At 40.3% G+C, this 13,179-nt stretch overlaps 4 protein-coding genes across 6 annotated transcripts; 1 reads left to right on the forward strand and 3 right to left on the reverse strand.

The window, feature by feature from the left end:
- Positions 1–818: 818 nt before the first annotated feature.
- LOC103947543 (BSD domain-containing protein 1) lies at positions 819–2,917 on the reverse strand. The gene has a single exon (XM_009358450.3). The coding sequence runs from the start codon at positions 2,786–2,788 to the stop codon at positions 1,046–1,048; it is 1,743 nt and encodes a 580-aa protein (XP_009356725.2). The 5' UTR covers positions 2,789–2,917; the 3' UTR covers positions 819–1,045.
- Positions 2,918–5,907: 2,990 nt separating this feature from the next.
- On the reverse strand, positions 5,908–7,663 carry LOC125478656 (probable galacturonosyltransferase-like 4). Its single transcript, XM_048587053.1, has one exon. It carries the CDS (start codon positions 7,534–7,536, stop codon positions 6,472–6,474), a length of 1,065 nt encoding a protein of 354 aa, XP_048443010.1. The 5' UTR covers positions 7,537–7,663; the 3' UTR covers positions 5,908–6,471.
- Positions 7,664–8,729: 1,066 nt separating this feature from the next.
- On the forward strand, positions 8,730–11,005 carry LOC103947538 (exosome complex component RRP4 homolog). The gene is made up of 7 exons (XM_009358447.3): positions 8,730–8,964; positions 9,087–9,188; positions 9,287–9,332; positions 9,467–9,556; positions 10,078–10,143; positions 10,239–10,304; positions 10,418–11,005. Exons 1-7 carry the CDS (start codon positions 8,810–8,812, stop codon positions 10,865–10,867), a joined length of 975 nt encoding a protein of 324 aa, XP_009356722.1. The 5' UTR covers positions 8,730–8,809; the 3' UTR covers positions 10,868–11,005.
- Positions 11,006–11,047: 42 nt separating this feature from the next.
- LOC103947537 (auxin-binding protein T85) lies at positions 11,048–13,102 on the reverse strand. 3 transcript variants are annotated; one of them, XM_009358446.2, is made up of 5 exons: positions 12,953–13,102; positions 12,167–12,273; positions 11,670–11,873; positions 11,524–11,591; positions 11,048–11,328 (listed from the first exon to the last, which is right to left on the reverse strand). In XM_009358446.2, exons 1-5 carry the CDS (start codon positions 13,038–13,040, stop codon positions 11,217–11,219), a joined length of 579 nt encoding a protein of 192 aa, XP_009356721.2. In that variant the 5' UTR covers positions 13,041–13,102; the 3' UTR covers positions 11,048–11,216. The 3 variants fall into 3 exon arrangements, with proteins under 3 accessions (XP_009356721.2, XP_018503049.2, XP_048442979.1); XM_018647533.2 differs by having other exon boundaries at positions 12,946–13,084; XM_048587022.1 differs by lacking the exon at positions 12,167–12,273 and having other exon boundaries at positions 12,953–13,084.
- Between the last annotated feature and the right edge of the window lie 77 nt (positions 13,103–13,179).

Raw genomic sequence — 13,179 nt, forward strand, 5'->3', positions numbered from 1 at the left:
CTTTTGGTTGATGATGTTTGTCGGAGAACTCCTGACTAAAGCATCTCCCACACCGGGTGGAACAAGAGTGAGGAGGGGGGACCGAAACGCAGGAAGTCTCATGCTTTTGGTTGATGATGTTTGTTAGAGGACTTCTGATTAGAGCATCTCTCATACTAGGTGGAACAAGAGTGAGCAGGTGAGACCGAAATGCAAGAAGTCTCATTCTTTTGGTTGATGATGTTTGTCGAAGAACTTCTTATTAGAGCATCTCTCACATTGGATGGAACAGGAGTGAGGGGGTGCGGCTGAAACGCAAGAAGTCTCGTGCTTTTGGTTGATGATGTTTGTCGGAGAACTCCTGACTAAAGCATCTCCCACACCGGGTGGAACAAGATTGAGGAGGGGGGACCGAAACGCAGGAAGTCTCGTGCTTTTGGTTGATGATGTTTGTTAGAGGACTTCTGATTAGAGCATCTCTCATACTGGGTGGAACAAGAGTGAGTAGGTGAGACCGAAACGCAAGAAGTCTCATTCTTTTGGTTGATGATGTTTGTCGAAGAACTTCTGATTAGAGCATCTCTCACATTGGATGGAACAGGAGTGAGGGGGTGCGGCCGCAACGCAAGGAGTCTCGTGCTTCTGGTTGATGATGTTTGTTAAAGGACTTCTGATTAGAGCATCTCTCATACCGGGTGGATTAAGAGTGAGCAGGTGGCACCAAAACACAGAAAGTCTCATGTTTCTGCACTATGACCGACGTAGTTAGACGCTCCTACCCCGAGTTATTATCCAACATCATCTTAAGATTTTGCTAAGTAATGGTAAAAATCCACAAATTAATGAAATTGAATACTTTTATAGACAAGGCTGGCTGATTTAACATCACAAATTACAGATATAAAGGAATCTATTTGCATTTTAAACCAACTGATAAAATAACAGGGATTTTTTTTAAAAGAATCCCCCTTTACATATATCACACTTCCAAGAACAAATTGGGGGAGTACATAATAATTTCGTGCACTAAATTTAAGAACCAAGAACCCTCTAATTTACTTGCTACTCAAGCTTGAGCTGTTACATCATCATCATCCTCAATATCCCAGCTTAAATCTTCTTCTTCTTCAGCAGCAGCAGTACTGAGCCGCTTTCGGAGCTCGGCTTTGTTAGTAGGACTTCCACTTCCACCACCATGGCCAACTTCTTTATCATCAATGCTGCTAAGATCCTCAATCTCATCCCATCCAAGGTCTTCTTCCTCCGGCGTCGAGGACTTGATTGAAACCGCCGGAACATCATTGCCTTTACCGGATTCAGCAACCCCATTCTTCTTCCCTTCCACTACCGCTTTCCCCTCCAATTTTGATGGCACGTCTTTCTTCGTGGAATCCCTTTCTACCTGCATTTTCTTTTCGGACTCCTTACCACCACTCAACTCCACATCCTTACCCTTCTTTTCAACAATTTGAGATTCCCCAACAGAGCTACTCTCTTCCTTAACAACCTTCTGCTCAGAAACTTTGCTGACCAGTTCGCTATTTGGAGCTAAATCATCCTTCTTCGACACCACATTTGCTTCTTCAACAACACGGCCTTTACCGGCAGCTACATTCTTCTTCCCTTCCACCGCCCCTTTCTCCTCCAATTTCGATGGTAAATCTTTTTTCCCGGAATCCCCTTCTACTTGCATTTTCTTTTCAGACCCCTTATCACCACTCAACTCCACATCATTACCCTTCTTCTCGACAATTTGAGATTCCCCAACGGAGCTACTCTCTTCCTGAACAACCTTCTGCTCAGAACCTTTGCTGACCAGTTCACTATTCGCAGCTAAATCATCCTTCTTCGACACCACATTCGCCTCTTCAACAACACAGCTCCCCTCTCCCATATTATTGGAACTCTTCTCTCCAACCTCATTCCCAACCTTCAAGTCCTCAACTTTCCCATCTTTGCCAGAACTTTCAGCAGCCACTTCAGTACTTTTCACCGGATTCACTTTCAATACCACATTGTTCACATTGTCATCATACTCATCATCATCAACATCCCAACTCAACTCCTCATCCTCCTCGATCGAAATCGCCCGCTTAACGAGATTCACTCTCACATCCTCAGCCTGCCTCAGCTTATAAACCCTATAAAAGTACCTACACCAAAAGCTTTCGTGATCAACGCTGTTCGGAACAACGCTTTTGTAAATCCCCTCCACAGCTCCGTTTTCTTCTACAAGCCTCTCAATTTCTTCACCTTTCTCCTCCAAATCGAACCCAGATTGCCATTTTCCGTAATCATCCAAATCCTCAGGCTCCTCACAGTAAGTGCTAGCGTCACCCTGAATCGCACGCACCTGAGCGTCAAACCTACTGTACCGTTTCGAATTCATGCTCTGCTGAGAGCTAAAGCTTTGGTCTTTGGCGTCGGAGGAATCCGATTCGTCGCCGGCGAGGATCTGGGCCGTCCCTTGAAGCACTGTGTTCCCGAACTCATCGATGACGTGCCCCACCGTCTCCAACGACCCCTGAGCCACCTCGATCTCTTTCTTCAGACCCAACCCGAATTCTTGCAGGTCGCGGCGGTAGGTCTCGATCACCGACTCGGATCTGGTCGATAGCGTTTTGATCAGATCGCCGAACATCCACGCGCCGGTGTTGCCGGTCGGGTTTGGATTGGGTTGTGTCGGTGGGGACTTCGGATCTGGGTGTTCTTGTTCTGGGTTGTTGGGAGACCCGGTTTCGGATTCGGATTCGGGTTCGGGGTTTGGGGGATCTGGGTCGTCGGAGAATACGGATTTGAAGAAATTCATGGAGGAAAAAATTGGGAAAGCAGAGGGATTGGGATTTACCAGAAAATTTGGAAGAGAGAGAGAGAGAGGGGTTGGAGTAGAGTGAGAAACTGGAAATTTAGGGACGTTAACGTGCGCTTGAAGTGTAGTTCGAATCAGTGAGGTGGGTGGTCAATGTCTAGCTGGGTGTTTGGGCTTTAACTATGGATATGGCCCCAAAATAAAGTATGGATTATTGGCCCAATACTTTTTTATAGACCCAACATTGAGCAAGACCCACGTGACAAGCAGGGATGAACATCGAAAGTAGTGATCCGTCTGATTAAAACAGAAAGGAATCCTCTCCGGATTCCTTTCTTCAAATCCACCAAGTTCGAAGATCCGGACCATTAAAATTTGATCCAACTTATATCTTTTAAAATGGCCTTATGTTTATAGCCGTTGGAACTTGAATCAAATTTCAACGACTCGGATCCTTGGACTTGATGAATTAGGAGGAATAAATTTAGAGAGGATCCCTTTCCAATTAAAACAGGCATCGCCCAATAGATTATGGGTATTGTTTTTCACTTGTAAATAAGTTGTGTTAGATTCGATTCTTATCAAAGGTGAATTTGGACGAAGTTATTATGGCAATGTGTGGCTTAACCAAGTCCCCTACCTCCTTTGTGTAAACACATCACTGTATTAAAAAAAAATAAAAAATAAAAACAATATTTAAAAGTAATTCTATGAATAACACGCTAATCGAAACTCACATCGTCACGAAGGTGTGACACCTTCATGTCAGATCTTTCCCATATGTTTGTGGGTTATGGGAGATATCATATAGTTCAATTTCATCCTCGACCCATGACCAATATGAGCTTGAAGTTTTCTTGGTAACACTCGAAATTTTTTATAATGGCTCCGCCCATGTCTCATTTCATTTATATGATTCCTAAAAATTATACAAGACTTTCTATAGATGTTCAGGCATGCACTTCGTTTTGGCTAAGTTTTGGGCTCTAAAATTCAATGTCGAATACTACGGCGGAGTATTGTAAGTGTTTATCCTAGTATTTGCCGGTGCACATGAGCTTCCGGTGACGTTCATTCAAGTTTATTAACACTCTGGTTGAGTTGATTCTTTCAAGTTCCCGATTATGCCAGCCGAACGTGAAAGAACCAAAACTCATCCTGAAGTGTGTAAAAATCAAGAGGGGTTGCTGTTTTCGAATAAAAGTGATTGCAAGCAAAGTAAAATACTAGCTCTCTCCAAATGCATGGTATCATATGAATTTCCCTATGATATTCTTGCAAGTTGCTTTTGCTTCGTACCAAAGTCCTATCGAAGGAATTTAACATATTATCTTATCTTCCCCCAATTGGAGCTAACAGAATATTTGACATAAAACCAGTGTAATGATGTTTTAGGACTCATACATTCGAACCCCGCTTAAGGAGATAAAGTTTGTCTTATCTTCGCCCCTTGGGTTGGATTACAAGACAAAACTAGTATTAGTTCTTCCATCAAAGTTATAACATTCTTTCTTTCCTACTTTTCATTACCACATTTCCAAGCATGGAATCACACATCCAAATGACTTTGCAGTTTGTTCGGTGCACATAAATAATCTTCATCCCCAAACATTCCATCTAAACCTTCATCCCCAGCCTCCGTCGGAGCTCGTCTTTAAATCTAGCTTCTCATTCGAAATTAAACAATGCAGGAGAAGCTCAACCGCACCGAGCCTACTGGCATTTGCCACAGGATCTTCACCTTCATTGTGAATAGCCTGGTCGGTAGACTCCTTGTTAAGCAAGTAATGTTAGGCCATCCGATGCCTGATCAAGACGAACAGCCTATGATTCCACCTGCTAACCCTAAAGGGGTTGAGACAATGGACCATCATGAGGCTAGCCAGACGCCGGAGAAGGATTCTGGTCTTCAGATTCAAGTTCACTACAAGCAAACCGATGGCTTTGAATCGTGGACGCATATTGACAAGTTAGGTGATCCAGTGAAGGCCAATGTTTCCGAACACAAGGGCAACCTGACGAAGGTTTTGAGCATTAAAGATGTACCGAAACCAGATAAGGAGAAAAATAGTATGAAGAAAGGAAAGGGTGTAATGGGTGGCGAAAAGTTGACACTAGCAATGGAGATAGAAGATGATGATAAAGGATCAAAGATTGCGTTAAGGCGGCGCGTAAGGCCACTTTTTCACATTGCTCCAAACATAAACGAAAAATCAGAAGCGTTTATTCAGAGCAGAAAGGAAGCTATGGGGAGGAACTATGGCATTGAGCCGAGGAAGTCTTAGCCCGACAAATATGTCATGTGGCGGTTGGCGCGGTGGCTCGTCGGAGTTGCAAGTTTACAATTACTGAGACTATTAGGTAGTCGCAAAGAGCTTCCTAAAGGTTGGAATGGCTATTGTCAAAACTATGTACTGTACTGGTTATTATGCACTTTAGCTTTTCAAAGTAGTTTTATACATGTAAATTAAGAAGAAGAAAAAAAAGTAAATTTGTACATGTAAAGAGCAGCATTTGCAATTAAAGTTTTTATTAAAAGGAGTTTGGCGATGAGCAAAATAGGATGATAAATTGGGAGAATAATGTGGATTATATAACTCATTACTTTTTCAATTAGGAGAAATTGTTGCGTATAACTAGCATGACATGTTTGATTTGATGTCTTTTTTTTTTTTTAACAAACGATAGACTGATTACAATAATTTTATCTAAATTATGAAGAAGAGGATTCAAAGTTAAGCACAGAGGGTGACGTACATTGCTATAACGAACTCAGCTAAACTCATGTTTGCATGACATGTTAATTTGATTAATTAGTTTTGTCAATTTGGTCGTCCACTCAAATGATAACATTTGAATTAAGAACATTATGTGATTTTGTCACCTACATTGAAATTTTTTAAATTTCTCGATAAGAAGGTGTGGTTAAATCTGTTCAGTGTGACCATCGGGTCTCTGAAACCACGAGGAAAAAGAATCATATGTAACAAAAAAACAAAAAATCAGAAAATTGATGTGGATGGGATATCCGAGACTGGATAATTTGAAATTGCCAAGAGACTTCCATCAAAATTTCGGCATTGGTAACCTTGTTTGGTGGTAGAAAGAGTTAGTTTTTTAAGTAATTTTGGAGTCTCAATTGCTTCATCTCATCAAACTATAAGATGCTACAAGAAGTACAAGAAAAACTATATTAAAAATGAAAAAACAACGATGTATCAACAAATTGTTAGGCTAAATAAACTTAATTATACACTAAACTGGATTTGGAGACATAATTTCGTATTTAAACAAATACTGTTGAGGGCCGCCATAAAACTCTGGTAAGAGGATCTTCCGGCGGTCAAAAGCTATGCTGATAACATTATGTGGTCTTCTTCCTCCTCCATGTGTTTCCTCTAAGTACGAAATATGCCCTACTTGCAATTAACCAGCCTTAACCCAAATTAGTTTACTCCCCACAGTTTTACTTTCCTTTCTATACTTTTCCTTTATTTTTTTTACTTGGTCTAAGATAAAAATCAAAGGGTAAAAAGAAAAAGGATAGCAACCTACCCATTGACCGTTTTTTTCACCTTCTTGCTCTTCTAGTTAATCAAACTCCCTTATCCCCACTGACCCAAATTTCATAGTCCAAAACTATTTTTCACCTTCTTGCTTTTCCCACCATTGATCTCATCATCTCATTCTTCAAAATGATGAGCTGATGAACGGTAGAGATCATAGGGGGCCCACAGATGATCAACGGTGCAGGGCTTTCTTGAATCTAACCTCAACCAGGGTTTGCCCTTCCCACTCCAATGCAATAGGCTTATAGGGCCAGGATGCAAACTCCTACACTTGCCTTCGAGATTGTCCCCACCGAGTCCATGTTGATTCCACCTGTGATGAACGGCTGTGATGTCTCCCGCCAAAACCAACAAAAATGGCGGCAAAGACCCCAAATGGTAAATTCGCTTTTGCTTCTGCACCACCATCCACTCCTCCATTTTCTTAGTGCACTCACCTTGTCTCCATTTATCCACATCCACCACCATCACCCCTGTGTTGAAATAGCAAGGATTTCTGCCCTCAAACGTTTTGGACATTTCACTGTCGGACCAGAACGATTTTGTGAAATATTGGGTGAAGTTTGCATGGCAATATTCTGGCGCTGCCAATACCTTGCCTTGCAAGTCAACCTTCCATAACTTTGCCACGTCATCCACAACCACAAGGTCCGAGTCTAGGTATAGAACCCTCTTCACATCAACTGGAAGTATGTCGGCTAGGTAAATACGTGCATAGTTTAAGGGTTGGTCCAAGGCTTGGCGTATCGACTTTGATATTTTCCCACGTACCCTATTCGAATCGAAGCGGTAGACATTGAAGTTGAGGTAGGGGAAGGTGGATTGGATGTTGGAGAGCACCTCGGGGTCGAACCGTGCCCAGAGAAAGTGGAACTCAACAATCCCTGGGCACATCGAGTGCTGTAGTATTGAAAGCATGGCCGCCATGGTACCTCTTAGGTAATTGGAGTCTAGTGTCATAGCAATGTGAATTTTCTCTGCATGCTCGCAGGCATCCATGTTTTGGAAAGCTGGTGCTTCTCGAAAGATGGCAACATTCGGAGAAGGTTTCCTGATGATGCCAAGGCGGATGCCTGTGGTGGCAGCAACATGGGTGGGGCAATGGAGGAAGACGAGAAGGTGGATGAGGATGAGGAGGAGGATAGACAGGAGGCCATGAGATGTCGATGAGACGGCCATCCTGCCCTTGATGGTAGAAAAAGGTGGTGGAGGGGATCAAGGAAGAAGAGGAGGACCAGGGAGAGTGGTGGCCATAGGCTGGTTGAGAGAAGGTTTAGGGGAGAGGTTAGAGGTTAATGATTGATATAACAAAAATTTGGGGGGAGGAGGCAGGTCGGTGGGATTGTGAGGAAGAGAAGATTACTCGGAGGAAGAGAAAGAGGGGGATTTGGTTTTTGTAACAAGGTTAGGTAATTAGGTTATACGTACGACCCCATGTAACAAAATATAGCAAGGCAATTATACTATTATATTATCCAAAATTATTATTGTTTGCTTGATGCATTCACTTTCTTGATATTATTTTAGGCAGTTTTATATTACCTTTCATATTTTTCTGCCTCTTTAAAAGGGAAATATCGTTTGTTAAAAAAAAAAAAATGAAATATTTTTTTTAATGGAAATTTTGGAGATCAAATCTTCTGCATTCAAAAATCTATGTGGTTTCTCTGTGATCTATTTTATTTGTTTACATCTGGCTATTTATTTAAAGTTCACTCAACAATGTTTAACTCTTCAACTTATCTCTTTAATAAAAAAATAAATATAAATTAAGTTAAAAAGAACACCTGTCACTCAAGTAAATAGGGCAGAGAGAAGCCACCAAAAACTTTGATTGCAAAATATTTGAACTCGAATTTTTGCATTTTTTTTTCTTTTTTCATGTGTAATTGACATTTAAATTCATGGACGTCAAGTTTCTTCAATGATGTGAACAAAGAAAAGGCAATTTTCAAGTTTTTTTTATTTTTTATTTTTTTTTCCTGCTTGCCGAAAGGGCAAATTTTCAAGTTGCATGCTAAATTCCCAAGTATAATAAGTTAGTAAACGAACTCGAATCTTGACCCTATTTTTTCTGCTGTGATCTATATAGTTGTTTAGGTCTTCTACTTAAGATCACGATACCAAGTTTGGGATCTGCAAAATTTTTGATGCCGGTAATACGGTCCGGTACACTAATTATCATAATATAATTGGTTGAATTCTTTCTCAAGTTTCTAACTAACTGTATTATTACACGTAGTCTATTGGTCGTATTTCGTGAAAAATCTTTTCTAACGAGGCCCAATGATCCCATTCTAATGTGGGCTTACTTTCATCATTTTTTTAATGGGCCTTAAAATGTTAGCCCCATTCATTGCTTCCCAAATCCATGCAATGGTCTAAAAACTCAGGCTAGGGTTCAGGGTTTTTCTCCTTTCTCTCTCTCTCTCTCTCTTCCACAGCGAGAAAGATGAAAGATTTACAGCTTTCGCTGAACCAAACCCAGAAGGTCCGGCTGCAGAGAGCTCTCGAAAAGCTCGAGTCTTTGGCTTCAAAGGCCAATTCCAACGCTTCCGTCACCGTCGCTGATTCCATCCCCGTTAACTACGAAGACGGCCTTCTCAAGTACGTCTCTCTCTATCTCTCTCCATAATGCTCTGATTTTGGGATTTTCGACTTGGGTTTTCTTCAAATTTTTATCCAAGTGTAAAATAATTTATGGGTGTCTCGGATTTTTGTGAATTCAGGGGACATGGGACCTCTGAGGTCAATGGGGAAGTTGTTGCGACGGTTTGCGGCGTCGTCGAGAGAGTCAATAAGCTGGTTTATGTGCGTTCTTTAAGGGCCAGGTACTTACTAATTAAGTGTTAATTTTTTTGGTTTTTAGTTAATTTTTGTTGAAATTTTAATCATTTGGGGCTTATGGAATTTTTGAAAATAAATTAAGGTACAAACCAGAGGTTGGAGATATCATAGTGGGGCGTGTTATTGAGGTGAAAACAGGAATGCTGAACTACAATTCGATTAATTTTATCGAAAGTTCGATTATTGATGATTTGCTTTCTTTGTTGAGAAACATTTGGTTTTATGAGTCTTTTTTGTGATCTTGTGATAAATTATGGTTTAGGTTGCTCCGAAGCGTTGGAGAGTGGAGATAAACTATAGCCATGATGCAGTGTTGATGCTTTCTTCGATGAACTTACCTGACGGCATACAGGTATAACTGTTAGCCCAAGTTGGCAGCAAGCATCAGTAGTTATAACTTTCTTTTACCAGATATGCAATTCATAGTGTTGCTAAATAAGTGAGTCGGAGTGGTGTAAAACACTTTCAAGAAGAATGCTAACTGGTTCGTCGTTCAGTAGATTGTCCACTGTTTACAGTTTTGTTGATTAGTGACAAAGATAACCTTGAGATGGAACAAGGGAATGCCAATTTTACAGTTAGACATATTTGACACAGAGCGTGGAATTCTGTTCTATGGATTCATATAGCTGTATATAAATCTGTTAGATGATCTAGATTTTCTTTGTTTGAATTTTTGTTTATCAATCTGAACGCTACAGAACCCTTATATTCTATTTTATTTAGATAATTTGAACCCCTTTTCAATAGAAGTCACGTATTTCCGCCATCCACTCTTGAAATAGAAACATGTTCGGATTCAATTTGGATTTTCCACTACTGTAAATGTTGCGTTACAATCCCTCATTTAAGTTTCACTCTTTCAATTGCTAGAGGCGCCGAACTGCCCTGGATGAACTCAACATGCGCAGCATTTTTGAAGAGAATGATGTCATTTGTGTAAGTCATGTAACATGTATTACTGGCCTAATTGAATAGAAAAAAGGAACAAATTAAGACTTGATCCATTGTTACAAATACTTTCCCTTTTCCAGGCTGAAGTTCGTGGTTTCCAACATGATGGTTTACATCTCCAAGCAAGAAGTCAGAAGTATGGAAAGGTTTGTCTTCTATATAATTCGTTAACTTTTAGAAGGATGCTTCTGAACATTTTGTTCAGGCATTATCCGTTATTTGTTAGTATTTCTCACAATGATTTTAACCTGCTTTGCAGCTTGGAAGGGGTCAGTTGCTCACAGTTCCTTCTTATCTAGTGAAACGACGAAAGCAGCACTTCCATCATCTAGAAAACTATGGCATTGACCTGATACTTGGCTGTAACGGTTTCATCTGGGTTGGTGAACATGTTGAAGTTACCGACGATATGCTAGTGGATCACAAGTCTGAACAACATGATACCAAAGCCGATAAAAATTCCATTAGTCCCGAAGATCAGGAGAAAAACTACACTCCGCAACAGACAAGAGAGAACATATGCAGAACTGCAAATGCTATCCGCGCATTGTCTACATTAGGCTTCAGTATTACCGTAGAAGTGATCATGGAGACGGTTGATTTGAGCAGTTCGATAAATGTTGCTATACATGAAATGCTCGGCGCAGAGTTTTGTGTTCTGGTTGCAGAAAAGGAGGCTGTACGGCGAAGCATGACTAAAAAGAAGTGACGATTTGTTGTCTAACTTATGTAATCTGTGGTCAAGAGGAGTCCTTCCTGTAACTGTGTTCTCATCTCTTCATATCTTATACCTTTGTATCAGTAAACAGAAATTTTTTATCGTTCGAAATCGCTACGGGTGTCATAACTTTCGTCCGTCTATCATCCCAATTACTTGCCATTTTGCGAATTGCGGAACCTCGCTTGCAATCATCCCAATTAACATCTGTGAGATTTTGCTACAAAGTACAAATACAGTGTGTATCTGAAAACTTAAAACTCTACAAACTCCATGCCTTTTTGCGAACGACAACAAGATTAGATGATTTACAACGGTTTTATGCGACGTTTCTAAGATATCATAGCTCATCCTTTGGCGGCGATTCAACTTCAAGGCATTCTTCGTCCCAAAAGTAGGGGTACTTCAACTTTGCAGCAGTGTGAGGCATGAACCAGTCCTCATATATGAACCTGAAAGTTGAAACCAAGGGTGGAAGTATCATTCACCGTTCTTTAAAATCCGAAAAAGAAGAAACAAATAATCTGGCATGAGAACGCGAAAGAATTGCATCTGCATATCATGGTGCTCTATTTGATATCGGACTGAAGTTGAAGAAGTAATAGATGATATTAAACATAGAAGATGAAAGAAGGTGGATTGCATACACTTTAACTGGCGGACGAGATATGGTGACAAGCACTTGCAAATCCTCATGTTCATTTGTATTCCGGACCTGCAAAGCAACGGGTAAGTTGTGAATTGCCTATCGGAGAAAAATAAAACATATTAAGTGTAGAATGCTTAGGTTTACCTGGTGAGCATCGTTAACAGGTATGTGAAATGTGCTATTTGCAAAGATAGAGAACTCTTGTGGCTTTCCAGGGAACTTCTCGTGCGAGCTCGGTGCAAGGTAAAGAGTTCCACTTCCCTTTAGGACAACAAAAACTTCTTCACAAGAATGCCTGTGTATTGGTGTGCCTGATCCTGGAGCAAATGTTTGTAGCCATACCTCAACCTGTGAACCCGATAACTCTATCATATATACGTCCCCCCCAAAAAATTCTCGAATTCATAACTTGTTCATCGCAAAGTATGATCTACAATGTCCAAGGCACATCGAAGGACAAGAAGTTTTAGATATAGACGGTTTAAGATGACAGCACATATACACGAGTATATTATCGGACAACTTTCAGTGAAATCTTGCTTGAGGTCATTTTGCAAATCAAATGGTGTAGACTATAGTCCTCTAAGCCACTAAGATCACAAGAACAATAAATTCTCAAGCGAATGGTGGAACGGATATACCTCTTTCAACCCGTGCAAGAGTGAACCAGCAACAGTTGTGTGTGCCAAACCCGCCCTTCCATAGTTATTCTGTGGAAGCTCACTTATATTTCTTACTAGAGGTAATCCTGCATCCAACATATACATTTTAAGCAATATAATAGTTAATTAATTAGCTTAATCCACAACATTATTAAGCATATTACCCACAACCCGAAGGATATAAGAGAGTCGAAGATTTCACCATGTGGGCAAGCACAAAATTCCCAGGAAACAACCAAAACATCAAGTTCAAGAAGGGAAGAAAACAGAACCAAACACCATTAGAGACATTAATTATGAATCAAATGCTCATTTGGAAGTGCTTTTAAAATGATTGAAAACGCTTTTAAAGAAAATGTTTTTGGATTCCAAAAGGACTTGAAGTTCAATTGCATTTTTATTAAGATTTGAGTCCAGAAACATTTTCGCCAAAAACGCTTTCACCCATTCTAAATGCACTTCCAAACAAACTCATATACACTAGCAATTAATAGTTAATTAGCTTAATCTATATCATTAACAAGCATATTACCCACAATCCGAAGGATATAAGAAGATGGAAGATTTCACCACTTGGGCAGTCTCAAAATTCCCAGAAAATACAGAATCAAACACCATTAGAGACATTAATCATGAATCAAACGATCATTAACCATAAACCAATGATCAAGAAAACAACTACTAACACTCTTTGATGAAAAAAAAAAAAAAAGATTTGAAGCACGATTTGTGTAAATTCATGAAAGATTAAGAAGGACCTGTTACCTTTGAGTGAGCATTTGGAAGCTTCAGATACTGCAGAGAAGAACAGCAAGCTGAAGAAGAAGATAGTAAGCGAAGAAGGCCCTGCCATTTTCTCGCTCCTTCCACAACTTCTACTTTCTCTGATTCTTTCATGAGGAACGCCGAGTAACTTTATTCTTTAATTTATTGTTGGGTTGCAGCAGGCCCAAAAGCACTTTTAGGCCCAAAATCACTTTTATGAGGGATGA

Source organism: the organism of the source record quoted next, unplaced genomic scaffold (assembly GCF_019419815.1).
Source record: "Pyrus x bretschneideri cultivar Hongxiangsu unplaced genomic scaffold, Pyrus_bretschneideri_v1 Contig25, whole genome shotgun sequence".
NCBI classification, from domain to species: Eukaryota; Viridiplantae; Streptophyta; class Magnoliopsida; order Rosales; family Rosaceae; genus Pyrus; species Pyrus x bretschneideri.